The sequence below is a fragment of the Mustela lutreola genome, chromosome 1 (assembly GCF_030435805.1).
Source record: "Mustela lutreola isolate mMusLut2 chromosome 1, mMusLut2.pri, whole genome shotgun sequence".
NCBI lineage: Eukaryota > Metazoa > Chordata > Mammalia > Carnivora > Mustelidae > Mustela > Mustela lutreola.
Genome location: NC_081290.1, coordinates 220,319,289 through 220,346,465, shown reverse-complemented (window position 1 = coordinate 220,346,465; position 27,177 = coordinate 220,319,289). Strand labels below are relative to the sequence as shown.

The window sequence follows — 27,177 nt, the reverse complement described above, 5'->3', positions numbered from 1 at the left end:
GATCTCAGGGTTGTAAGATCAAATGCCGCAAAGTGCTCCACACTGAGTGGAGAGCCTACTTCAGGATTCCCTCACTCTTTCTCCCTCTGCCCCTCCTCCTGCTCTTTCTCTCTCTCTCTCTCTCCCCCTTTCTCTCTAAAATAAATCTTTTTAAAAGATAAAATGCAAAAGCAAAAAATAAACAGTAACACAAAAATGTGAAACTCCCTGGTAAAGGTAAATATTTAGACAAATACAGAACCTTTAAGTTTATAAGCAAATCATTTTACAATCTAGTATAGAATTTAAGAAAAACATAACAGCTATAAATTTATGTTAATGAATATGAAATACAAAAAGATGTAACTATATATCATTAGTAACATATAACGGGAAAAGTGGAGATGTAAAGGAGTAGATTCTACACATGACTGAAATGATTATCATACTTCCAGTGATCAGTTTAATATAGATTGTTATAACTTCAAAATGTTTCATGTTATTGTGGTGGTAGTCACAAAGAAAATATCCACATAATACACACAAAGGAATATGAAAAGAAAACCAAAGTTTGAAACATACCCCCAAGGGAGACATGTTAAACCACAAAACAAGTCTTAAAAATTCAAGAAGATTCAAACCATTCAAACTATCTTCTCTAACCACAATGAAATTAGAAATAGAAGGAAAATCAGACAATCCACAAATATGTGGAAACTAAACAATGTATTCTTTTTAAATTATTACTCAAATATATATTATTCCATATAGTAACTAAAACTGTTACCTCAATAGGCATAACTAAAATCCCTCAGATTATAGTTCAAATATATTCAATTCAGTTAGTAAAACCAAATCCCTCTATGTTTAGACTCAACTGACATCAGCGTCAGAAAAGTCAGACCACTACTGGTCCTCCTATATGCCCTCCTGCAAGTCCTTGCTGAGTGTGTCAGACTGCAACCCATACAGTCCTTTGACCTGTACCCTTTCTGTAGTTAGTCATACAGCAAATTAATGTCAAGTCCAACACAGTTGACTATCATACAACTCCCTTCATTTTTTTTCACACATAAAAAAGCCTATTTATTTAGATTATTTTTATAAAATACAAAGTTTTAATTACTTTTAGGTATTTATATGTTGGTTTCTTTTTTGCTGAGTAATAATTAACATAAATTAGTTTCAGGTGTATAACATAATGATCAAATATATGCGTGTATTTCAAAACAATCACAGTAAGCTGAATTAACATTTATCACCACACATAATTACAAACATCTTTTTCTTGCGATGAGAACTTTCAAGATTTAATGTGTTAGCAACTTTCAATATACTATACAGTGTTATTAACTGTGGTCATCGTGTGGTCACATTATAGTCCCATGACTTACTTATTTGTATCTAAATGTTTGTACCTTTTGATCACTGTCACCATTTCACCCATCCTTTATCCCCCACCTCTGGCAATCGGCAATCCATTATTTGTATCTATGACTTGGTTTTGATGTTGCTGTTGCTGTTTGTTTGTAGATAACCCATATAAGTGAGATCAGTGGTATTTGTCTTTCTTTGCCTGACTTATTTCATTTAGCATAATGCCCTCAAGGCCCATCCATGTCATAAATTGCAAGATTTCCATCTTTTTGTGGCTGAATAATATCCATTGAATATATATATATATATATCACATTTTCTTTATCCATTCATCCATCAGTAAACATTTAGGTTGAGTCCATGTCTTGGCTATTATGAAGTGCTGCAATGAACATGGGGATGCATATCTCTTTTGGAGATAGCATTTTTGTTTCCTTCAGAAAAATACCAAGAAGTAGAATTGTCAGATCATATGGTAGTTGTATTTTTTTCCCATTTTGTCTTATTGATGCTGATGCTTGGGCCTTAACCAGGTACTTCTGCAGTGGTTATAGCCTCTCCTTGATCTTCAGGATCCCTGGTGCTCATTCAGTTACAGCACATGGCACCTGCCTTCTTGGGTTGCAGATCCAAGGGCTTGTACTTCTTACACCTGCATAATTTCCTGAGGTGCTCTTTCTGAGCCTGGTTGATGATGGTGCTAGATTAACTAAGAAAATAAGAAAGAAGACCCAAATAGCTAAAATTAGAAATGAAAGCAGGTTTTTTATAACTGATGTCCCAGAAATAAAAAGGAACCTAAGGAACTACTATCAATAATTATATGCCAACAAATTGGGTAACCTAGAAAAAATGGACAAATTCCTAGAAGCATCTAACCCAACAAGACTGAATCACAAAGAAATAAAAATCCAAACATACTTACAACTAATAAGGCAATTCAAGCTGTAATTGAAAAGTTCCCCACAAAGAAAAGCTTAGAACCAAATGGTTCCACTGAAGAATTGTACCAAACATTTAAGGAATTAACACCAATCCCCCTCAAACTCTGCTTATGAATTTAGGAGGATGGAATACTCCCAAAGTCACTTTATAAGGCCAGCATTACAGCATTATCCTGATATCAAAACCAAGAAAGTTAATGATCCCAGAAAAGAAAACTATATACTAGTATTCTTGATTAATATCGATGCAAAGATCCTAAACAAAATACTAGAAAACTGAATTCAACAGAACATTAAAAAGATCATCTACAGTAACCAAGTGGAATTTATACTTGAAAAGCAAGGATGGTTCAATATAAAAATATCAATTAATGTAATATACCTCATTAACAAAATTAAGGATAAAACCACTGATCATCTCAACAGAAAAATTAACTACCTTTTATGATGAAAGTTACTCAACAACTTAGAAATAAAGGAAACTATCTTGGGGTGCCTGGGTTGTGTAGTTGGTTGAGTGCCTGACTCTTGGTTTCGGCTTCAGTCATGATGTCCGGGTCAGTGTTCAGCACAGAGTCTGCTTGGGAGTCTCTATCCTTCTCCCTCTGCCTGCCCCCATCCCCTGCCCACCCTGTATTCTTTCTCTTTCTCTTTCTCAAATAAATAAATGAACCTTGGGGGGAAAAAGGAAACTACCTCAGTTTAATAAAAGCCACACATGAAAAGTCCATAGCTAACATATTCAATGGCAGAAGATTGAAAGCTTCTTCACTGAGATGAATAAGGTAACCAAGTCCACGCTTGACAATACTATTCAATATAGTACTGAGAGTTCTAGCAAAAGTAATTAGATAAGAAAAGAAATTGGAAAAAAAGTAAAATTACCTCTGTTCTCAAATGGCATAACCTTATATACATAAAAACCCTAAAATCCCAGGAAGGGCAGGGGGGAACTGTTACAACTAAAATCTATTTAAACAAAGTTGCAGGATACAAAATCAACACATAAGAATTAGTTGTTTTTCTCTACACTAGCAATGCCAAAACAAGAAATTAAGAAAACAAACACATTTACTATGGCACCAAAAAGGATAAAATACTTAGGAATACACTTACCCAAGGAGGTAAAAGACTCAGACTCAAAACTACAAAACACTGCTAAAAGTACCAAAGAAGACACATGGAAAGAGACCCTGTGCTTGTGGGTTGGAAGACTCAGTATTGTTCAAAAGCCAATATGACCCAAATTGATCCATAGATTTAATGAAATTACTATCAAAATCACAATGGCAATTTTTTATAGAAACAGGAAAAAAAAAATCTTAAGATTCATAGGAATCTCAAGGTAACCTGACTAGCCAAAACATTCTTGGAAAAGAACAAGGCTAGAGGCCTCACACTTCTTGATCTTAAAACATGATACAAAGCAAGAGTAATTAAGATGATGCACTGTCACAAACATAGATCTATCAACTAATAGAATATGATAGATAGTTCAGAAATAAATCCTTGCGTATATGCACAAATGATTATTGACAAGGGTGCCAAAACTACATAATGGGGAAAAGGATGGTCTCTTCAACAAATGGTGTTTTGAAAACTGGATATCCACATACAAAAATAAATAAATAAATAAAGTTGGATTTGTTCCATACTACATGTCCGCAGCTAACTCAAATGGATTAAAGACCGAATAATATAAGACGGAAACTACACAACTCCTAGAAGGAGACATAGAAAAACACTTCAGTACATTGTGTTTGGCAATGATTCCTTGGCTATGACATCAAAATCACAGGCAGCAAAATAAAAGTAGATAAACAGAAGTACATCGAACTTAAAATCTTCTACATGTCAATAAAACAACAGAATAAAAAGGCAACCTATGGAATGGGAGAAAATATCTGCAAATCATATAGGTGATATGGGGCTAATCCAGAATATATAAGGAACTTCTCCAACTCAGTAACAACAAATAAATCCAATTAAAATGTGGAGAAATGACTTGAATAGACATTTTTCTACAGAATATACACAAATGGCCAAGAAGCACACAAAATGATGTTCAACATCACTAATCATTAGGGACATACAAATCAAAATCACTATGAGACGCCCTCTCATACTCATCAGGATGGCAACTATCAAAAGAACAGAAAATAAAAAGTGCTGGTGAGGAAAAGAAGTTGGAACACTTACCGCCCCATTGGTAAGAGTGTAAAATGGTACAGCCATAATGGAAAACAGTACCATCATGGAAAACAGTAGCACATGATCCAACAATCTCACTTCTGGGTATGTATCCAATAGCACTCAAAAGAGACTCTTGAAATGGTATTTGCACACCCATGTTCATTGCAGCATTATTCACAATAGCTGAGTGATGGAAGCAATCCAAATCTTCATGATCAAACAGGTAAAGAAAATGTAATATATACATATACATATATTGGGATATTGTGCATTCTTTGAAAAGCAGGAAATCCTGTAACAAGCTACAAAACAAATGAACATTTGTTAAATAAAATAAGCCAGTCACAAAAGAACAAATAATGTTTGACTTCACTTATATCAAGTGTCTAAAGAAGCCAACCCCAGAGACACAGAAAATAGAAAGTTGGTTACCAAAGGCTGGGGGTGTGGAAAGGAGTAATTAGTATTTAGTGGATAAAGAGTTTCAATGCTGCAAGAAGAAAAGTTATAGAGATCTGTTGTATAACACTATGAATATACTTAACATTACTGAACCATTCATTTAAAAATGGTTAACATGGTAAATTTAATGTTATGTGTTTTTAACCACAATTTTAAAACTAAGGCTAAATACTTTATAGAGTTGGAAAAATATGAAAGAATTCATTACCAGAAGATTTGCATTCTAAGAAATGTTACAGAATAATTCAGGTAGAAAGAAAATGATACCAGATGGAATATTGATCTATAAAAAGAATGAAAAGTACCAGAGACTGAAAATATGTGGATAAATATAAATTTTCTTAGTTTTAAAAATTCTTTCAGAGACAAATGACTATTGAAATAAAAAAATATAACTATGTATTGTGTGGTATATAACATACTTAGAAGTAAATGTGTGATAATAATAACATAAAGACCAAGAAGATAGAAAAGCATACTGTTGTAACACTCTTTTACCATACATAAAATGGTATAATATTACTTGAAGATAGATTGTGATAAATTAAAAATAGTGTTGCAGGTATAACTCGGTTCCTCCAAAACATATTTGCAAGTTCTAATCCTCCATACCCATGAATGTACCCTTATTTGCAAATAGAGGTTTTGCAGATGTAATCAAGTTAAGATGAGGTATATTCGATTAGGACAAGCCCTTGATGAACAACTGGTGTACTCATAAGACTACAGAAATTTGGTACACAGACATAGACAAAGGGGAAATGGCTCTGTGAAGGCACAAAGACACAGCATTAAATGCCATATTAAGACAGAAGATGATATTGGAGCAATGCATTGACAAGACACCAAGAGCCACCAAGGATTGTCAGAAACCACCAGAAGCTAGGAGAGAACCAAAGAACAAATTGTCCTTCAACACCTCCAGTAGAAACCAATACTACCAATATGTTGATTTCAGACTTCTTGCCTCCAAAACAGTGAGCAAATAAATTTGTTGTTGTAAGCCACCCAGTTTCTGGTCTTTTCTTAGAGTAGCCTGAGGAAACTAAAAAAGATGTATAATATACATGTTAAAGCAATCATTGTAATTATTATTAAGAATTGTAGCTAATAGGCCAACAAAGTGAATCAAATGGAATAAAAAAATTCAATTAGTCAAAACAAAACAAAAAGAAATAGAAGGAAAAGGGAAATGTAGAACAGATGGGAAAAACAGAAAACAGATCTCAAGATGATAGATTGTAAACCCTGGGATATAAAAATCACATTAAATATAAATGATCTAAACACCTCCTTCATTAAAAGTCAGAAATTGTCAATTCGGATTTTAAAAATCCAGTTATACTGCCTATAAGAAGCCTGCATTAAGGTACCTGAGTGGCTTAGTCAGTTAAGCAGCTGCCTTTGGCTCAGGTCATGATGCCAGGGTCCTGGCATTGAACCCTGCATAGAGCTCCCTGCTCAGTGGGGAGTCTGCTTCTCCTCTGCCCTACCCTCTCCCCCTGCTCCTGCTCACTCTCTCTCTGTCTCTCTCACTCACTCTCTCTCTCTCAATTAAATAAATAACATCTTTTTTTAAAAAAAAAGAAACCTACATTAAAGATAAAGACGCAAATAAGTTAAAAGTAAAAGGATGGAAAAAGCTATGTTATGCTAACACTAATCAAAAAAAGCTATTGTAGTGGGTATATTAATATTAGAAAAAGTAAATTGCAAAGCAAAAGGTATTACCAAGATCTAAGAAGGTTATTTCCTAATCAATGATGGATCAGTTTATCTTAAATGTTTAATCATTTCATATGGATCTTCAGAATACATGAAGCAAGAGCTGTTAGAAATGAAAGGAGAAGTAGGAAAATGTCCATTATAGTTGATTTCAATAACCTCTCGGTAATTGATAGAACAAGTCGGTAGCAATTCAGAACGGATAAAAAAAGTCTTAAACAGTACTATGAACCAACTTGTGATAATTGATGTTTTAGAACACTTGGCACAACAACAGCAGCACATACATTTTGTTTGATTATATATGGAACATGTATCAACATGGACCAGAATCTGGGCTATAAATACCAATAAATTTTAAAGAATTCAAGTCATATAAACTATATCCTGTGACCACAACGGAATTAACTTCGAAATCTGTAACAGAAAGTTACCCAGAAAATTGTAACTATTAGAAAACTAACTCACTTCTAAGTAACTCATGGGTCAAAGAAAAAAGCAAAGAGAAATTAGAAAGTGTTTTGAACCAAATCGAAATAATAAACATTTCAAAATCTGTCGGACAGAGTTAAAACCGTCTTTGGAGGGAAATTCACACCACTCGACACAAGCTGGGGTTGGGGGAGATCTTACATCAAATGACTTCAGCTTCTTCCTTAGAAATTACAAATAGAGGAGCAACTTAAATTCCAGGTAGGAAAAAGAAAACAAATAATAGAGATCAGAACAGAAAACAACATGAAAAAAAGCAATAAAGAAGCCCGGTTACTTGAGAAAATCAAATAATAAACCATTAGCCAAACTGATCCAATATAAAAAAAGAGAAGATACAAATGACAGGTATCATGAGAGATATGACCTCACTACAGATTCTCCAGGTTTTAAAGGCTAATAAGGAAATAACTGTGAACAATTTAAGCTTGTAATTTGAGAACTTAGATGAAATGGACATTTCTTCTTGTCTTGTGAAGAACTGATTTTTTAAATAAAATCTCAATATACTAAATTGCTTTTATTACTCCAGAAAGGCATGCTACAGATACTGTACAATGAACATTAATAAATCTCAAAATAAGCTTCAAACCATTAACAATTAAATTGGAATAAGATTATGAAATGGAAACAAAATATTCACATGCGCACGGACACATGTTATAGTTAGCATCTTAATAAACTGGTTTTCTCAAACCGTCCCTGCATTTACCTCGGAAACTTTCCAGCTGGGGCGTATGCTGACCTTCCTCGGAATCTGAGGATCTGTTTTAATTTTCGGGTTTACGGACAAGTGACGATTTGACATGGGATAAATTCCTCGCAGCCAAAGCAGTTTGGGGTGCTCTACTGCTCACCTCGCCAATGAAAATTTCCCCCTCTACCTGAAATACCTCTTTCTCCTTGACAAAGCTCAGTGGTTTCCAAAGAAACCCGGATAAGCACTTTTAGGATCCTCACAACTTTACACAATAATCAAAGAGAGTGTAGTTGCGCCCCCCCGCCCCCCTCCCGGTTTTATAGATGATAAAGGAAGCTGTGGGAATGAGAACTGAGAGGCCTTCAGAGGCTTGTTCCAAAACTTTAGTTCTCAATTGTTCCGATTTACGAAGCCACCAGCTCCTTCGCTCTCAGGTTTTTCTTTAACCAGATCCACCCAAACCTGTTTCTATAAGCAGTACTTGGCAGAGCACGAGCGATCCTCAGGAAAAGCTCTTGCTGACTCTTGAGGGTCTCAGGTTGTCTCAGGTCTCAGGACAACTAGCCAGATTATAAAATAGCACACGGAGCTCAAGATGGTAGGGACAATGAAAAACTGACGGCGCAAAGAAACCTCAGCTGGTTCCGACTTCAACTGAACCGCATCCCCATTGAAGGCTGACGGCTGTGCAGTTTCCGTATGCCCCACAGGTCAGCTCATGAGGTAGAGAGGCTCTATGGGCCAGGCACTGAGGTAATGCGTCTAAAGGTTACTTTTCAGTGAAGGAACAGGAAATCAACACTTCACAATTTCCACAAGATCAGTCCTCGAAAGCAGCGGGGAGGGGGTACCCTCCGCGCTCGCCGAAACTCCTCACCCGGGAGCCCAGCACTTTCTCGGCGGGAAACACCTCCGCAGGGCGTCGCCCGGGCAGGCAGCCTGCGTTCTGGCAGCCCAATCAGCGGCCGCGCCCCCGCGCCTGCCTGGCTCGAGTCACGTGCCAGCCAAAGATGGCTGCGTTCAGGGTAGGAGAGCAAAAGTTGGAGTGAGCTCCCAGCGTGGCCTGCAGAGGACCGGTGCAGGCACCGAATGCTGTGAGGAGAGCACAAGGTACTGGTATCCCTGAAAAAGTGGCCGGGTATCCAGAGAAGTAAAGCGCGGTGACACGCTGTCTGCCGGCAGTGCGGGAATGAAATTCCGGGACTGAGTCGGAAGCGGGGGAGGGGAGACGGCACCTACGGTCTCTTCACTTTCCACCCAGAAGAAAAGATCTTATATTTAAACCAAGAGAGAAAATAAATGTCTGCGCTTGGGTTTAATCCAGGTTTTACTACCAATATCCAGAGTGACCTTGGCCTAATTTAAAGAGTCCCCACTTGACTTGTCTCATGGTTAACCTGAGGGACGTGAGCTAGCTAATGCAAGCGCCTTTTGAAATGTTTGTAGTATTTAAATACATTATCTTAGATACTGGTTTTATCTTGGATTAGGATTTATTATTAGTAACAGACACACAACGTCTTACTGCAGGTTGCCGTGTCAAACTTTTACCGAATTAAGGGAGACTTTTAATAGGTACACTTTAGACATAGCTAGTTCATTGGGGTGCCTGGGTGGCTCAGCCTGGGTGGCTTAAAACCTCTGCCTTGGGCTCAGGTCATGATCTCAGGATCTTGAGATCGAGCCCGAATTGGGCTCTCTGCCCAGCAGGGAGCCTGCTTCCTCCTCAGTCTCTGCCTGCCTCTCTGCCTACTTGTGATCTCTGTCAAATAAATAAAATCTTTAAAAAAAAAAAAAAAAAAAGCTAGTTCACAGAACTCGGAACCTCACCTCACCATTATGCAGAGCGTAGAGCAGAAAACTAGTGATAGCATTAGGCAGGATTTTCTGAGGAAGTAACTTTTATTTCAGATATATACACCATGCACTTTGTCTATATCCTGAATTTATGGCTCTATACACACACGTGTGCACACACCTGCCTCCAGTATGTACACTGTACACTTTCTGTGTATACCGGATTTTGTATCTACACACACGCGTAGGGCAGAGATTGTGTCTGTCATGATATGGTAACCAAGGCTCTTAAGAAGTTTGAGTCCAGGAAACCTACATGTAAATTTCTAAGCCTACATTGTACTTTTTAATTTTGCGTCTAAGGATATGAAATCTCACTTAACATGTTCCCAATGACCTTTTATATCCCAGCAGTAAATGACCTTTATTACCCAGCAGTAAATCAGTGTTGTAAATTAACCTTATAGCAAATAGATAACCATGAAAATCTAATTTCATAAGATCATGAAATTAGCTGTGATTTCTGAAACTTGTGCTTTCCTTAACTTTCCTACCCTGAAATCTTAATGAGCTAAATCTTTGGGTTAAAACTCATCATTCACCATCCTGCGCCTACTCTGCATTCATTCCAACTAGTGCAAGGATCAAGAAACTACTGGGCTATTAGATGAAGAACATGTTGGACATGCAAAGCCTAAAATATTTACTTTGTGGCCCTTCATAGAAATTTTGCTAGTTCCTATTTCAGGGTATACCTGTAAGTGAAATTGGTAGTATGTTTCTTCTACCTACTAAATAATACCAAATTCTCTTCCAAAGTGTTTATACCCATATACTTCTACGAGCAGCACACCAGAGTTTCAGTTACCCTACATTTTTGCCAGAAACTGAAATTGTCAGGTTTTAATTTAGCTAACCTACGTATGGATATCTCACTGTTGTGTTTTGTTTTGTTTTCCCCTTGATTATAATGAGGCTAAGCATATTTTCTGTTTATTGGCTATTTGCTTCCCTCTTTGGGAAAGTACCTGCTCAAACCTTTTGCCAGTTTTTCTGTTGGGTTGCTTGCCTTCTTCTTGATGATGTGCACTTCTTTACATTTTCTGGGTACTAACTGCTCCTTTGTCAGTTATACTGCAGACATTTTCTCCCACACTGGCTTACCTTTATAGTATTTATTGATCAACACAAGTTCTTAATTTTAATTAGTTAATATTAGTTTTATGTTCAGTGCTTTTTGTAAATTAAGAAATATTTTTAAGGCTTATAAAGATATTCTGTATTTCTTAGAAGCCTTATGGGGTGTTTTTCATGTTCTGGTTTGTTTCACTTACAGTATTTTTTTTTGGTGTATGTGTATGCATTGATTTTTCAGATTATGAATCAAGCTATAGCTAATTTTTTAAATGAACTGTTCATGGTATTTAGAAAGCTTTTTATGAGCCCTTTTGTTTTTCTATAGATATATATTATTGAAAAATATTTTAAGGCTCAAGATGGAAAATCATGAACCACATGATACTGTCAAGGAAAACTTAATCTTCAATATCATAACCAGGAAAATTAACCAACTCCCAGAAGCAGAAAGGTAAGACTCCCTTCATAACTTAAAAATATTTTTTACCAGGTAGATTTTCATCATTGGTTCATTATCCCACATTTATTTGGTTTGAACATAAACGTAGAATATCAGAAGGAAACTGAGCTCTTTTTCTTTTCTTATTGAGAAAACCTGAGACCAAGAGATTAACCATTTTGCTGAAAGTTGAGGCTAGAATTCATGTCTTTGGATCAAATTATATGATCATTCTCAGTTTTTCCATTTGGCTTAGAGTACTGTTCAATGTGAACATTTATGGACTCATCTAAGTAACAGTCCTTTAAGATGGCTTTTAAATTGTCTTGTCAGTGCATTTCTATTATGTCTAACAGTCCAAGAGAGTGCTTTGTAACACATATAATTAGACAAGGAATGCCACAGAAATGGGATCATGGCTAAAAGATCTTTATCATTAAATAGAAAAATGCTATATAAGAACCATACTGATCTTTGAGGACAACACTGAGTGAACTATAGTGCACTTCCTTAGCAAGAAGACCTCTCTGACTAGGTTCCGTTTAAAGAGAAATTATGAGGCCAAAACGGATTTTTAAAAAAAAAGAGCCAGCCTAGGGAGTGGGTAGGGGGACAGTTGTCACAGGCAGACTGGTTGGCATATGCCTAAGCCACAGGATAGCAAAAAGTTGATCATATCTGAGGAACCAGTGTTACTGAAGTACAGGGAAGTAGGCATAAGGCTGAAGGAACAGGAAGAATTTTAAGCCAGAAATGAGATGATCCAGCTAACATTTCTAAAGAACATTCCAGTTGCTTCTGGGAATTAGATTTAAGGTAGCAGAGAAAAAAAAAAGACAGTAGGAAAACTGGCATGGTAGTCTGGAAGTGGTGATGGTAAGGAATATGTTTTAGAATCATAATCTTAACTGTCCTGAGTAAATTTCAGCCTTGCTGCCACTTACCCTCTGAACAAGAGAGAACCTATAAACTCAGGATGCAGTAAGAACTTGGTGAGATTTCATAAGCTGAAGTCTCTTCCCCCACCACACACACATTATACATCCTTTTTGTTATTTTCCTGAGGTAGATAACAGAAAAACTTTTCAAGCCCCAAAGGGCCTGTGTCCATGTTGCCAGGTCAGTAAGGTAAAGCGCCAGAAAGACTGACACAAGGAATAGAGTAGATGGTGGCAGCTTTGAAGAGAAAAGAGCAGGCTATATCACTGGTACTTTAACCAAATTAGAATCAACAAGCAGTGGGGAAGCAAGCTGGAACTGCAAAGTAAGCTTTGGTTTGGAAATAGTAAATTGCTCTCAAACACTGGTACCTAAACAGAGCAGATGATAGTGTCTCATCTTTGCCTTACTCCCTATTTTCCTTTGCTCCTATTATCCTTGTCCTTCCAGCTTTGAATCCTCATCCCTTCTTGCATTATCATTTGATATACTTAGTAGTTATTTGAAAAGCCCTTAGGTGTATGAAACTTTAATATCAAAAACCTTTCTGATCTATAAAATAATTTTATGTACCATATATTTCATTGCCACTTGTTAAATATATTATAGTTGTGTTTCACTCATGTGTCTAGTTTTGAATGTGTGTGTGTGTTGCCAAACAATCATGAGTCTCTATTAGTAAAGGCACTTTTTTGGAAAACTGACTTGGAAAGGAGCTATTAGATAGTAAGTTTTGTACCTACTGAATTATTAACTAAAAAAATGTGACTCTAAGCCATAGGAAATTAAAATTTGGGAGACCACAAACTGCTGTTCAGATTCTAGTTGCACTCCTTTTTATTTACATATTCGTTGTTTTTAAAATACTTCACATCAGCCTATAGCCTAATTTATATATTCAAAATAATTATAATAATATATAAAAATATATATGGGCAAACTGTTTACCTTTGAGCTTTTGGTTGCTAGGACTAAAGTTGAGATAATGTATACTTCACCAGATTGTTATGAAGATAAAAGTATTTCAGAAGACACGCTCAAGTTTCCCATTCCCTCAGTGCCCACAAAAACATACAGGTCTTAGGACACCTGGGTGGCTCACTTGGTTAAGCGGCTGCCTTCGGCTCAGGTCGTGATCCCAGGGTTCCAGAATCGAGTCCCGCATCGGGCTTCTTGCTTTTCAGGGAGCCTGCTTCTCTCTCTGTCTCTGCCTGCCACTCTGTCTGCCTGTGCTCGCTCACTCGCTCTGACAAATAAATAAAATCTTTTAAAACCAAAAACATACAGGTCTTTCACATTCGTGTTTTGTTGTTACTGTTTGGTAGGTTCTGTAGGCTCTCCTCACTTTGTAAATACTATCTTGTGTACCCTAAGTTTTTAAACTCTCTTTTGTACTTCCATTACCATTTCAGTAGATTTGTTGTATCTCATGCTCACATGTCTTTCATCCTCCAATAATAAACTATGAAAACACTGAAGGTAGAAAATTTTTTGTGACTTCAGCATCAAGTCTGCTGCATGTAGTGGTCAGTGATTGAATGACAAGCACCATTATGATTGCAAAGTGACAGGTAAGAAAAGTAATGCTTTATGCAATGCAGGAAGCTTAGTTAGGAATTCCTAGAAAAGCTGTTTTAAGTGTTAACCATAGAAGTTAAGGAGATACTGTGTGGCTATTCTGGCTAGTAAGTAATGAAAATTTAAGAGACTGATGCTTTTGTTGTAGATAGCAAGGCAGGTAGAAAAATAAAGTTAAGTACTCGGCTGAAGAGTTTAGAATACTTTCAGTATCTAGCATTAAATTTAGGTATTATTTTTTCCAAAACTAAAGCTAGCACAGAACATGCATTTTAAAACTCATATATACCTTGACTAAAAACCACTTAGTAACTCAATCATCAATTTATTCTTTATTTCAGTGAGTTGTTTAAAGTACCTAGCATAAAGCATCCCTTAAATGTTAGCACTCCTCCACCCCCCTATTCTGACTAATGCTTCAGAGTAAAGTGAAAGGAAACATAATTAACTCCACCTTACTGAATGCCTTTTAGGTGTCAGGTGCTACTGAAACCACAAGATGAATGTATCTTTGTATCCACTATCTTCAGGTTATTCACTTAAAGACTAGTGGAGAAGCCTGACATAAAAATCAGTGATTATAAGATAGTACCACCTTATTATCTATTGTGCTAGAGAGGATACTGGTACTTTCACCCAAAGGAGAAGCATTCATATCAGACTCTTCAGACATACACCAGAATTGTTGGACAACTCACACACAAAATATAGTACCTCCCAAAATATTCTCTTTTTTGTCTCCACTCAGGAATCTGCTCGAACATGGCTCAGCATATGTTGGACTTAACGCTGGTCTCTGTGGTCTAATAGCAAATAGTCTTTTTCGACGCGTCTTAAATGTGACCCAGGCTCGTATAGCTGCTGGCTTACCAATGTCAGTGATCCCATTTTTGACTGCAGACTTATCTTACAGAGGTTTTGTAAGTTTACCTTTGATTACAGGTAAATTCTATTTCACTATCACCAGAATTTGCTTTAGTATATATTATTTGCACCTTTCACTAATCCTTAAATATTAACATCAGGTAGCTAGCTGTTATGCTATATCGTAGTGAATGCATGGATAAGACTGAAACTTGCTAGCCTATGTAAAGTGGCAGGTCATATTAGCAAAATCTTTTGTACAAGTAAAATACACATACATGACAGTTCTAAATACGTAATCTAACTTATCTTTCCCACAGTACATAAAGAAGTATTTGCAAACTTTTTTTTTTTTTTTTAAAGATGACTGCCTTGGGTTTTAAAAAAAAAAAAAAATTTAGTTAAGTCCCTCAAAAGAGAAAACAGTTACGGGAAGAGGAGTCTACTTACATAGAAAATCTCTCAAAGCACTAAATGTATATACAAGAATTATCAAATATATGGAGACCTGATTTCCTTTCGACAGTTTACCATATATGCTGAGTGCTTTGAGTACAGGCATACCTTGGAGATACTGCAGGTTTGCCACACTACTGCAATAAAGTGTCTGTTGCAGTAAAGTCATATTAATTTTTTATTGATTTTATTGACTTTTTGATTTCCCAGTGCATATAAAAGTTATGTTTAAAATATGCTATGGTCTGTTTAAAGGGTACAATAATAGTATTATGTCTAAAAAAACCAATGTACATACCTTAAAAAATATTGCTAAAAAGTGCTAACCATCATTTCAATTTCCAGTGTGTGGTAATCACTTATTACAGATCATGGTTACAAATATAGTAATAATGAAAAAGTTTGAAATACGAGAATTACCAAAATGTGACAAGAGACATGACGTGGGCAAATGCTGCTTGCAAATTGGTGCCTACACACTTGACCAAAACAAGGCTACCACAAACCTTCAATTAAAAAAAAAAAAAATGTATAATCTGTAAAGGGCAGTAGTGCAGCACAGGGAAACATGAAAAATCTGACTGATTTCACAGAAAAATATTACCACAGGTAATGGTGGGATAGCAGGAAGACAGTCCATTTAAATTCTCTGAAGTGCTGTTCCAAATTGGTTTCAAAACTGGATGAATATTTTGCTTGAATCCCCATGATCACTGTAGAAAGAATTTTTATGATCTAGGGAAAGCTACCATCCAGTCAACTGAACAGACTGAGTAAAACTTAGCTTTCTATTCTTAATGCAGCTTACACTAACTTGGAAATACATAATTTTGTAAAAATAGTCACACTATAGAATGTAAAAACAAAAGATGAAGTACAAATTTTTTTTTTTAATTCCCATGGGTTGGGGTCCCTGGGTGGCTCAGTGGGTTAAAGCCTCTGCCTTCGGCTTGGGTCATGATCCCGGGGTTCTGGGATCGAGCCCCGCATCGGGCTCTCTGCTCGGCAGGGAGCCTGCTCCCCCCCACCCCCCCCGCAACCCACCCTATCTGTGCCTGCCTCTCTGCCTGCTTGTGCTCTCTCTGTTAAATAAATAAATAAATCAAAAAATTCCCATGGGTGAAACGTTTTCTGCAGACAGAAAAATATTAGCTCAGGTTTGCCAATACAAGTGCAGAAAGATAAAAGCAGTGCAAACTGAGATTAAAAATCCTCTAGCATTTTAGGTTATCTGTACATATAATTGTACCTTCTAACATGCCTTATAGATTTGCATTTGCTGCCTAAAAATTGAGTATCTGTGATACGTTTAAGATGACCTTGCATTCTTTATATCATGTTTGCTTGACTATCATGACCTTCATTTTCAGAACTGATTTATTTCCTAGGTGATTTGAATTGTGAAACCTGTACCATTACACGGGGTGGACTGGTTGGTCTTGTTCTGGGTGGTCTGTACCCTATTATCTTGGCTATACCTGTGAATGGTGGCTTAGCAGCCAGGTAAGATTGTTCTCATAATCAATGAAAAACTTCAATATTTAAATGATTACCTAGAAAATGCACAAATTAACATAGATAATTTTCTGCTTTTAAGGCAATGTTTTTTAATTTGAAAGAGTTAGGCTTTTTTTTTTTTCTTATAGTATTACTTAAGAATTTGAAAACAGTTCTAGAAATTGATCCCATCATACCTCTTGCATGTGTAGTTCACGTTCTTTACCTTAATTTGTGTATTGAATGCCATCTACAAGCTACAAACAGTACTGTGCCTTACATGATAGCTAATTATATGTTCTGTGTTTAGAGTTTGAGCAATTCCACTATAGGAAAATTCCATCACAAAATGGTCGGCTATAAAGTAGAATTCAGTTATTTTCTGATAGAACCTTACCAAGCAACCTAAGCTGTATGAGCCTTCAGAGGTGAAGTGGAGAAAGGGACAAAACAAAAGTACAGTTTTCAGGACCAACAATATTTATCAAAGAGAGTAACTGGATTAACTTAATCTTTACCTAACTACTTTTATCTTAAGACTTCTGGGATTAATATATATTGTACATGGATTTGCCATTTGATTAAATATCTTTATAGAACTGTCTCAATCTTTTCTCATAGGTATGAGTCAGCCCCGCTACCAGAGAAAGGAAACATCTTAACTTACTGGACTAGAGTTTCTAAGCCTATCTTTAGAAAGATGTTATTTCCCATTTTGCTCCAGACTATGTTCGCAGGATACCTTGGATCTAAACAATATAAACTATTTATAAAGGCCCTTCAGTTACCTGAACCTGGCCTAGAAATTCAGTGACTGTTAAAACAAATGTGTACACAAAAATAAAATTATAATGTTTGAATAAATGTGTTTAGTGTATGAATAAACGTAGACTTTTAATCATATGAGGTATAGTTCTGGGACCTTTAACATATGGCTACACAGGGCAGCAACCAAAGGGTGAATATTAGTAAGGGCTATCGCTTTAAACAAGAGCTTAACTTCTCTAGTTTGCCTAATAGTCTCTTCTACTATGCTTGCTCCACTCCTTGACATTAAGCATATTTGGGTTAACAGGAAAAATAACCATACAGCAGTTTTTACTGAAAACCTCAAAGAATCCAGGCAGGAATGAAAATGCGAGGTAGGGATGAGGATCAGTTCACTAAGCAGATGTTCACTATGTTTTCCTAATTTACTGTTTTCATAGATATTATTAATCTCTTAATAGAAATTTAGAACATATATAACAACCTTCCTCACAGAGGAATCAATTCCAATAGTCCTAAAAAATGGTAGGCTCAGCTAGAGCCGATATACTGACCGATAAAGCTGATGCAGTGGTACAATGATACAGTTACCTACTTCAAGAGTCCTCTTATTTGTCTTTGGAAAACTATATTCTTGGAAAATTAAGGCAAATTCTATTTTTGAAGCTTCCATTAGTTGGGACAGTTCTTTGGGGATCACATACCTAGGACTCTTCTTTTCAGCTGTGTGATGTTAAGCAAGTTAACCTCTATTCTCTGGTCCTCAGTAACCTCACTCAGGACTGGTATTACATAATATAGGGAAGTTGACTAACATAGCACTTGACTAAATGGTAGCGCTTAAATGGAAGCTATATTCTTCCTATATTCCTGCTTTTGTTTTCTAAAATAGCCTAGTCTAATAGCCTTCATTTCCCAAGACTGATCATTTAAATTTTTGAAGTGACTTTTTGTGTTCCCCTTTGTAAAACTTTTCATTTCAGTTCTTTCAACCATTTTCTTATGTGACAGCATCTCAATCAGCATTGCCCAACAGAACTCGATGATGGAAATAAATGTTCTATACATGACTGACAGTGTTAGCTACTAGTGGTATGTGGCTACTGAGCACCTGAAATGTAGCTACTCCAACTAAATAAGTGAATTTTTTAAATTAAATTTTTTAGCTACATATGGCTAAGAGGTACAATATTGGACAACAATACAGATTTAGATCAACACTTTCTAATGAAATAAGCCAATCATACCAAATAAAATAAGTACTATCCCAGATCATATTGACAAGCATCTTCATTATTCAAGTACAATGACATACTTGTTAAATAATCTTATGCTACTTAATTATATGAAAGGAGAATTTAATTTAGCTTGTCACCTAGAAGAGGCAGCCTCATGAGTGAGGCTTTCAGGGTCTGTTCAAAGAGAAAGCAGTCCAGCTAAAGATTTTAAAATTAAATGAAATTAACAAAATACATTTAAAATTTTTCAGGAAGCAAAGCTGATATTCAGCAAGTGCCTTGAAATGTATTCCCTAGCAAGTTTATATATGAAATGATCCCAATTATGAGCAAAAAAAAATTTTATTTTGCTGAAAATATTCTCTTGGTTAGAGAATTAGGGGTGATTTTTATGTTTTGATTTCTTGCTGAATTTTCTGCTTTCTATAATGGATATGCTTTACTTAAAGCTCTCTGACCCAAAATTATACACTTATATGTATAGTCTATCATTTTTATTTAAAAGAAAGCTCTACTTATCACAGCAGAGAAAAAGATGAGAAAGTAGTTTCTGACTTCAAAAGTAAGAAACCCAAATTACTAAATTAGATTCCTTCAGAATGGTGCTATCAACTTGGACAATTCAAAACCACTGATATAACTAAGTTGGTAATTCAGTACAAATTGTTTTCCTATCCTGATACATTCCTAGCATATTACCATCTATAAAGAGAAGAGTTTGCAATGGTTTCTGTAACTAAAAAGGATTCTAGAATCTGTCCTCTACCATGTATTTTTTAAATCATCTTTCCAATTAGTAAATGGGCAATGTAAGCAAAAGACTATATTATTTTACATCTATTGCTACAAGTCTCCTTGTAGACCAAAATTTTTGCCTGGGGGCAGGTAAATACATGTAAACTTACTGTGATCTGCATTACAATTTAGGGAACAGTCATTTGTAGCTAAGACCTAAAGAACACAGCCTCAGTCAGGAAGACAGCTTTTAATAGTTCAGCAATACTAAACAAACTATTTAAATCCATCTTACAATTACGTGGTGTAGTTATCTGGCTTTAGGAGGACTCATTATATTGTACTTCAGATACTGATATAATTTGTAAACCCCAAACTGCATGCAGGACATTAGAAGCCAGAGGGGTCTAGGAAATTGACCTCTGTGAGTATACAGCAAAGATGCAAAATTCAGAGGCAGTGTAAAAAAAAGTTGGGCCACCAATAAAAATCAAATCTGCATATTAACATAATTACACAATTTTTCAAAACACCACTAAAGACTACGTTTTTAAATTAGGTTGAAAATTAAGCAGAATAATTTGCAACAAAAATTATTTTGGTTCAACAAAACTATAAAAGTTACCAAAGTCCACTGTGAGCTGGTTTCCTTTTAAAAAAGTGGGGAAAATGGCTCTACGAAATCTTGAGTGTACAAATCCGGGAAAGGTAAAAAAGGAATAAAAACACTTATTAGTAACCAAAGCAATGAAAGGAGCAAAGCCAAGGTCACAAGCAACTATTATAATCTATGTGTTTTTTAAAATATTTATTTTTCTCTAATATTGAATCTATATTCCTAATAATAGTCATTTACTTTCTGAATTTAAATTACTTCCAGTTTCATTTTTCTCCATTTCAAAACTGAAAGTAAATGACCATTGTAGTCTAGGTCATAGCTGAGAGCAGTATGGTATGGTAAGACAATAACAAGTAACTGCCAGAGAGGACTGAGATAGTCAAATTCAAATATGTGAAAAATACTGTGTTGGCCACACAAAACATTTTCCAAGTTTCTAGTGGAAGACCTCCCCATTTTGTCCCTTGCTTAGGTGGTAACTAACTGGTTTCTGAAGGAAAAGCTGCACAGTAAAATATAAAAATATAAACATTTGGAAAGGTCTCAAAACTTTGTGTTGACAATGAGTGTGGGGGAAAAAACACTTCAAAGTATTTTACTGCCTATTCAACTTTCAAGAATCAGATTAGTTAGCTTTAAAAATCTGATTAAATTAGTGAGACCTTAAACTAGTACTTCAAAATGCTGAACTAGGTGATCACAAATTTTTAAAGGTAATTACTCATTGTCAGTGAATCACTCCATTCTTAATTGTCATCAACTATTGTTAATGCCAAATCTTTGGTTGTAGAATTACACTAGCTGTAGCGTTTGTATCCTAGAAGCATCCATCAGCTAAGTATAAGCCAGTGGGCATGCTCTTTGCTGCCTCGCATCACAGACACTGACTAAATTTAGATTATAAGAAACAGAGTGGGTTTAATAGGTTTAGTATAGTATCATACAATAACCAAACTGTATAGTTATTATGATAAATCATTCTGGGCCAATCTCCTACCCCTCCCACCTCTCATCTGCACACTTCCCAATGAGTCAATTAAGATAAAATGACTCAGTCTAGACCAGACGAAAGAATGCATTAACATAATCCAACAAAAATGAAATAAACAATCCAGAGTTGAGTGTTTTTTCACACTTGTAATAAACTGGAAAAATGTTTCAGTTAAGTAAAACAACCATATTATGTGGAAAAAAAACACTCCCATCATCCAAAATACTAAAGCCCTTACATAACACTGGTGACATTTTAATATATAACATCAGAAACTAGGATACCATTCATTAGAAACCTCAAAATAGTCAAAAAGTGTCAAGTACTCAGAGAAAACTCAAGAAGCCAAAACCTCAGAATGCGAACATCCTATTACCCTGAATTGCAAATAACTACTCACATATTCAGTCATAATTTTTTCAAAGATACACATGACACATCAATGCATCTATTTTAAAAAGACTACTCTTTATAGTTAAGGACTTTACATTAACTTTTATATTCTACTCAGCAAGGTCTGCCTATACTGAAGATTAGCTCTCAAGTTCCAGGAAATAAATACAGACTCATGATATGCTTTGTGATCCCTGATGGCCTGTTTATGTAATTCTACACCACTGAATGTTATTCCATAGAATGTGTTCTTGATTATGTAAAGAATCTAATATTCCTTGATGAAATACTGCAATTCTCTTCTCCAACAGTTACAATTTTTAAGTTATGCAAAGAACTGATCATCACTCCCATGAAAGACCAAAAAAAAAAAAAAAAAAGTATAATTTTGTTCCAAAATTAACTTAGTCTCATGTATTTCTAGTAAGTCTTTCAAGGATTCCAGAGAATCTTTTCATATCTCCATTTCTGGAAAGTGAAATCTGGAAAGTGAAATCAGTATAGAAGTAATTTGGGAACTTGAAAATGGCATTCATTTTTTTTCAGCAGATGCCAAATTTTTGACCGACATGGCTCCCACAATTACTTTGTTACCATCAGTCCAGTCAGTTAACAGGTTGTAGGAAAAGATTCGTTTTTGCAGACACTGCTAAGCTGTTTAAAGAGAAGAGAAAGAGATTAATTTAGTGATTACAAAATGCACAAATATTTAAAATATTTCGAACACTTTTTGCCGGATTATATCAGAGGTGTGACATTTTAACAAACGTGGACCTTTTTAGTTAGAACTGGTCAAGAAAGTGCAGAAACAGTAAGTCAATATGATAGAAATAGGAGGTCAATATGGTGTGTTAGTTCAATTAATGTATGAATTCCTGTCACCATCAGAAAACAAGTATCAAAAAGCTACCCTCTTTACACTAATTCTGTATCATTTTGCCATAGAGGCAATTAGGAAAGATGATGAAAAAAAAAAAAAGTTCCCCAAATACTAAGATGTTTTCAACCTCTACAGTAAATAGAGCCAAACCTTAAAATTTCAACGCAATCCATATATTCCAGAAATCTCCTTTATCCAACTACTAATCATTTAGAACACAATTTTCTAAAAATAGTAAGACAACAGTTTCATATTAATCATAACTTTTTTTAATTAACAAGTAGTGAATAGGACACTTTAAGATATTGTTTACTACATACTGAAATAAACAGATCTGTTGTAAATTCAGAAACCCAAACATTTACAGTAAAATGTGCTTACACATAAATATGATCAAATTTATTTAAACCCCGTTAGATAGGTCCTAAATACATGCAATACCATGTAAAAACAAGACCATGAAGTTGATGTAAAAAATGACAAAATCACTAAGTCACCAAAATTAGAAAAGGAAAAAAAAAAAGAATGAAATGGAAACTAAGAAAAGACAGTTAAAACAAGGAGCCTAACAAAGCAGCTTTAAAAATAGGCAATACTAATCTCCATTTTCAAAAGTTCTTAATCAAGTAATTCCAAAAACTGCCATTTATAAAATGACATCCTAAAAATCTACACTTGGAATTTTCAAAGCATCCCAATTCAGAAAGCTTTGACTACTGTTTCTCCCCAGCCCCGAACTTCAAATAATGCAGGAAAAGCACTGACATTAGAAGAAAATATTCCAAGGGAATGGTTTTAGAAAAACACACTTACTGCTTCCAGAACCTTTTAAGACCCACAGTCAGCATTAACAACAATCATTTTTCCTATTTTCATCCATTATTTTCCAATGTCATGTTAGAGATGAATAAATTCTTTGAGCCCATAACTGAAAGATCAACAAACCTGGTTTTATTATGACACCGTATTTTTGTCATTGGTACTGCACAAAATTATATACAAAGAAAGATATACAAAAATGTTCGTTCAAGTATTAATTAAATTTCAATTCAAGGCTTCTGTTTCAAAAAGCTACATTTAACATATTCCATAGAGATAGCACAAATTAGTCATTTCAAATAATTTTTCCAACTACTTTTGGTTTATATATATATATATATATATATATAATTCAGTAGGCACTAAAAATCCATGCAGCTGCATTGTGAGGGGCTTGCTCCTGCACTTAGGTATAAGCAGGTTCATCACTCCAGGTTGTGAATTTGGCTACTACCCATTCATGCTCAAGTGCAGTAGGTGATTTTACAAAATATGCTGTAATGCACTGGAAACCAGAGACCGAGTTAGGTCTCAAATTGTGTTATCTAGCAACAAAACATTTACAGTTGTGCAAGAACAAGGATTCCATTTTTATAACCAAATAACAACAAAATAAAACATGTGTAAGATAACTTACATCTTTGGACTGCTGGAAAATACTTTTTAATTATGAACATTTTAAAATAAAAGACAGCAGAAGCCCTGATATTACCTCTTTTTCCTCATTTCTTATACTACCTTTTAAAATAAAGCAGGAAATGTGGCCAGCAGCTGGTCCCGTCTCTTCTGCCCCAACAGCTGTATCCACTTTAGCACAAAGAAAAACAAGGATGCTAAATATGTATATACTTTATCAAACAGTGATGTTTCACAAAGAATTTCTTAATGCCTCTTACACTGAAGGACACTAAATCTATACAATTGGACAATGAATAATACAGTACTTCAAGGGAAGAATATGTCCCATCTTTGGAAAAAGTGTCAATCGTGTCCTTAGGTAGCCAGAACCACTCAATTTCAAAAATTATTTTTAAATAGGACAAAAACCTTTGAAATAAGGAGAGTAAGATTCTTTGTGAAGCCTCACTTTACACGTTTTCATTCACATTTCACAACGTTCAATATCTAATCATACATAAATTTAACCTAAATTTTAATACAACAAAAGTAAAGGTGTTCAACAATTTATTTATAGTCAGTGATAGGGTAATCACTGTGCTGGTCCTCAAAGAAACATTTCATTATCCATTCTCATTCTCCTTCAATTAATTAACAGAGATGCATGTTATTTTCCAACTTCTTTAGTGGTGAGATATTAAAATCTTTTACTCTAGATTGTATTTCTAGATCTCCTACTGAAAACTAAAAGGCATACCCAAATATTTTAAGATATTTCTGTCATCTCCAGCAAAATAACTATCACATTTGTGCAAGCCCAAATACTTATTGTCAACCTCTAAAAAGTTGCTCTAAAATTGGAATTCCAATTTGCACCTTGTACAACTCGGAACTTCCATTCAACTTCACCTGTTTCACTGTCTCCAAACTGTATCTCTATTAGCAGCTTTCAGTGTACAGTTGGAACCGATGTCATCCAAGGCCATGTCCACACTGGGGACAGAAGAGCTAGGTACACGCAAGTCTGAACAAGGGGACACATTAACAGCTATTTCAACCATAAAAAGCATCTTAAATACATTATTGACCAGCACAAGTCTGTTTCCAGGGTGGACAGGGCCCAAATTAGATTTCCCCTCCCACCTTCGAAAAAAGAAAAAAAAAAAAAAAAAAACCCACACGCACACAAATTGAGATGTTGCCCATTAAAGTAGACTAAGCAGCAGAGCATGAGCGTTACGTGAAGAGATGGATCCTTACCAGGTTGTGAGGCGGGAACGACTGTTCTGTAACCCCTACAACGGAGCCTGGCAGGAAGGAAATCACCTAAAAAAGAAACTGTCAGAGAGATTTAATAGTCACATGTTATCATTAGGAGTTGGTTACAGTGTCACATTCATGCTTTTAGCTAAACACTTAAAGATTCAATATTACTTTTTCCTCCTCTGAAATGTGTCCAGTGAAGATGTCCCACTAAGGTGTTTTACATGGTGTAAGGGAGTTGAAAGGGGTAAACGCGGATAAAGAGCAGATTACTTGACCCTACATTTTAAGAGAAGACGACGCCTTCCGGGCGCACGCCGAGCAGAACTCCACCGACACCTTATCCTTGTCCACATGAAGACACACTCCTCCCGCTGAGTCGTCCTCTTCCAGCAGGTCCTGCTGCTGCTTTCCCACGGGCAGAGCGTAGTCATGGTCACCGGCGGGCGAGTCTCTGAAGAGCGAGGTAGTCAGCCGCAGTCCCACGCCGCTCAGCCGGCTCAGCAAGCGAGCCAGTCCGGTCTCGTTGGCTAAGACGGCCCGTAGGTAGCGACTCTCCTCCTGCAGTGCCTGCACGCGCTTGCCCAGCTCCCGATTCTCGGCCCGCAGCTCCTGGTTCTCGGCTGCCAGACCCCGGACTCGACTTTCCAGCCCCATCACGTACTCCTTCTTCTTCAGCCGATTAAGACGGGCAGCAGCCGCCGCCGCCTTCCGGGGACTCTTTGTCGCCGCCTGGTTGCTGTCGTTGCCGCTGCTGCCGCCGCCTCCTCCTGGGGACTTTCTCCGCCTCTTTTCGCCGCTGCCACTGTCACTGCCGCTGCTGCAGCCTCCGATGCCGTTTAATAGCCTCTGCAGCAGGTCGGAAAAGCGCTGCATCTCGGCAGCCGCGGCCTCGTCGTCGTCGTCCCCTCTCCACAGGCCGCCGCTATCCGAGCCTCCGCCGGACGAGGAGAGAGGCCCGGGCGAGCTGAGCCCGGGCTCCAGGTGCCAGTCCGGCTGCCGGGGGTCCAGCAGATCTGCCAGTTCCAGCCCGGAGAGAAAGTCCATGTCCTCCGTCTCCTCCCCCGGGACGCTGGCGATCGCCTCCTCCTCCATCTCCTCGGGCGAGGGCGCGCGCACGGCCACGCCGCCGCGGCCCCCCTTCCCGGCCTCCAACTCGCCCTCGTCGCCGCACGGCTGTTTGCGGCCGGGAGATCCGGCCGCCGCCGTCTCTTCCTCCTCTGCCGCTGCCGCCGCCGCTGCCGCCGCCGCCCGGGTCAGGTCCGGGGGCAGCAAGCAGGTCGCGGCTGGAGCCGGGCTCTCGCTGCGGGTTGGGGAGTCGCTGCCCGAGGCCGCCAGCAGTTTGGTCAGGCTATGCCTCATGGGGCCCAGCGGCGGGCCCACGTAGGCCCCGGCCCCTCAGACCGGGCCTCGCGGGCCCCAGGGACCCCAGCGCGGGGGGCCAGGGAGCTGACCAGAGCGGAACGAAGGGGAAGGTCCGAGTCACCTCCCACCCCACTCGGCTGGTCGACCCCCCGCGCCGGGGCGGGGGGGAGGGATGGGAGATCGAAGCTGCGAGGCCCAGCGATGACTCGACCACGCCACCCAGACAACGGCCTGGCCGGAAGTCAGTCGATCTCACCCCAGCCCCTCCCACGGCGTTTCGCGCTCCACAGGGCTCTAGTATCGCGAGAGTTCAGTGAGGTCTGGAATGGGAGTAATTTCAGCTTTCCAGTGATGTCATAGTCCGCAAGCGGCAAAAATAACAAAACCTGAATTTATTGAGAGACAGTCTACTCTCTCCGCCTTCGCTTTTCGAGCTTCCGTATTCAGGCTTCCAACTTCAAGTGAAACTACTCTCTCTCAGAATTGAACTTTTAAATACCAAATTTACAAATAATCTTAAAGTTATCCTGCATTTCCCTGGAATTTTACGACTGGTGATCAGATACCGCCTGAAATTGCTCCTTTCCCTTTCCGTTTGTAACGCGCAATCCTTTCACCCAACAGAGTACTAGGGGAAAAAAAAGAGAGAGAGAGGTAAATAAGTCATTCAACATAATTTTTCCAAATTTTTATCATACTAATTTTATTAAAATGTCTAAGCCATTTCTATGCATTTTCTAAACAACAACCAAAAAATCGTCTTGTCCTTGTCGGTGATAATATTGCAAACCTATTTTCTGTGTGTGTTCTATAGTGGGCGTGATCGTGAACACGCGTGGGTGCGCACATGCGTGCCAGTCTTTGTACTGCCACCATCTCACGGTGTGAGTGATGGTTGTATTGCCGGTT

General features: G+C 37.3%; 2 protein-coding genes and 1 long non-coding RNA gene across 13 annotated transcripts; 1 reads left to right on the top strand and 2 right to left on the bottom strand.

Moving 5' to 3' along the window:
• Positions 1-419: 419 nt before the first annotated feature.
• On the bottom strand, positions 420-5,365 carry LOC131839912 (uncharacterized). Its single transcript, XR_009357074.1, has 2 exons — positions 4,500-5,365; positions 420-2,065 (listed from the first exon to the last, which is right to left on the bottom strand). It is a non-coding gene; the product is annotated as an uncharacterized LOC131839912 (long non-coding RNA).
• A 3,470-nt stretch (positions 5,366-8,835) lies between these two features.
• On the top strand, positions 8,836-17,443 carry TMEM126A (transmembrane protein 126A). Of its 2 annotated transcripts, none has more exons than XM_059187623.1 (5): positions 8,836-8,982; positions 11,132-11,257; positions 14,511-14,704; positions 16,471-16,585; positions 17,201-17,443. In XM_059187623.1, the coding sequence occupies exons 2-5, from the start codon at positions 11,166-11,168 to the stop codon at positions 17,391-17,393; spliced, it is 594 nt and encodes a 197-aa protein (XP_059043606.1). In that variant the 5' UTR covers positions 8,836-8,982; positions 11,132-11,165; the 3' UTR covers positions 17,394-17,443. The 2 variants fall into 2 exon arrangements, with proteins under 2 accessions (XP_059043606.1, XP_059043603.1); XM_059187620.1 differs by having other exon boundaries at positions 16,453-16,585.
• A 3,394-nt stretch (positions 17,444-20,837) lies between these two features.
• Positions 20,838-26,523, bottom strand: CREBZF (CREB/ATF bZIP transcription factor). Of its 10 annotated transcripts, none has more exons than XM_059187574.1 (5): positions 25,187-26,523; positions 24,901-24,978; positions 24,550-24,664; positions 23,761-23,829; positions 20,838-23,131 (listed from the first exon to the last, which is right to left on the bottom strand). In XM_059187574.1, exons 1-2 carry the CDS (start codon positions 26,263-26,265, stop codon positions 24,963-24,965), a joined length of 1,095 nt encoding a protein of 364 aa, XP_059043557.1. In that variant the 5' UTR covers positions 26,266-26,523; the 3' UTR covers positions 20,838-23,131; positions 23,761-23,829; positions 24,550-24,664; positions 24,901-24,962. The 10 variants fall into 10 exon arrangements, with proteins under 10 accessions (XP_059043557.1, XP_059043584.1, XP_059043568.1 ...); XM_059187601.1 differs by having other exon boundaries at positions 20,838-21,977; XM_059187585.1 differs by lacking the exon at positions 24,550-24,664 and having other exon boundaries at positions 20,838-21,977; positions 23,017-23,131.
• Positions 26,524-27,177: the final 654 nt, after the last annotated feature.

Bases quoted from the DNA above. Each gene is read 5' to 3' on its own strand.
- CREBZF (XM_059187564.1), bottom strand. From the start codon at position 26,265: ATGAGGCATAGCCTGACCAAACTGCTGGCGGCCTCGGGCAGCGACTCC.
- TMEM126A (XM_059187620.1), top strand. From the start codon at position 11,166: ATGGAAAATCATGAACCACATGATACTGTCAAGGAAAACTTAATCTTC. The intron at 11,258-14,510 runs GTAAGACTCCCT...GTCTCCACTCAG, and splicing joins CAACTCCCAGAAGCAGAAAG to GAATCTGCTCGAACATGGCT. The intron at 14,705-16,452 runs GTAAATTCTATT...CTTCATTTTCAG, and splicing joins AAGTTTACCTTTGATTACAG to AACTGATTTATTTCCTAGGT.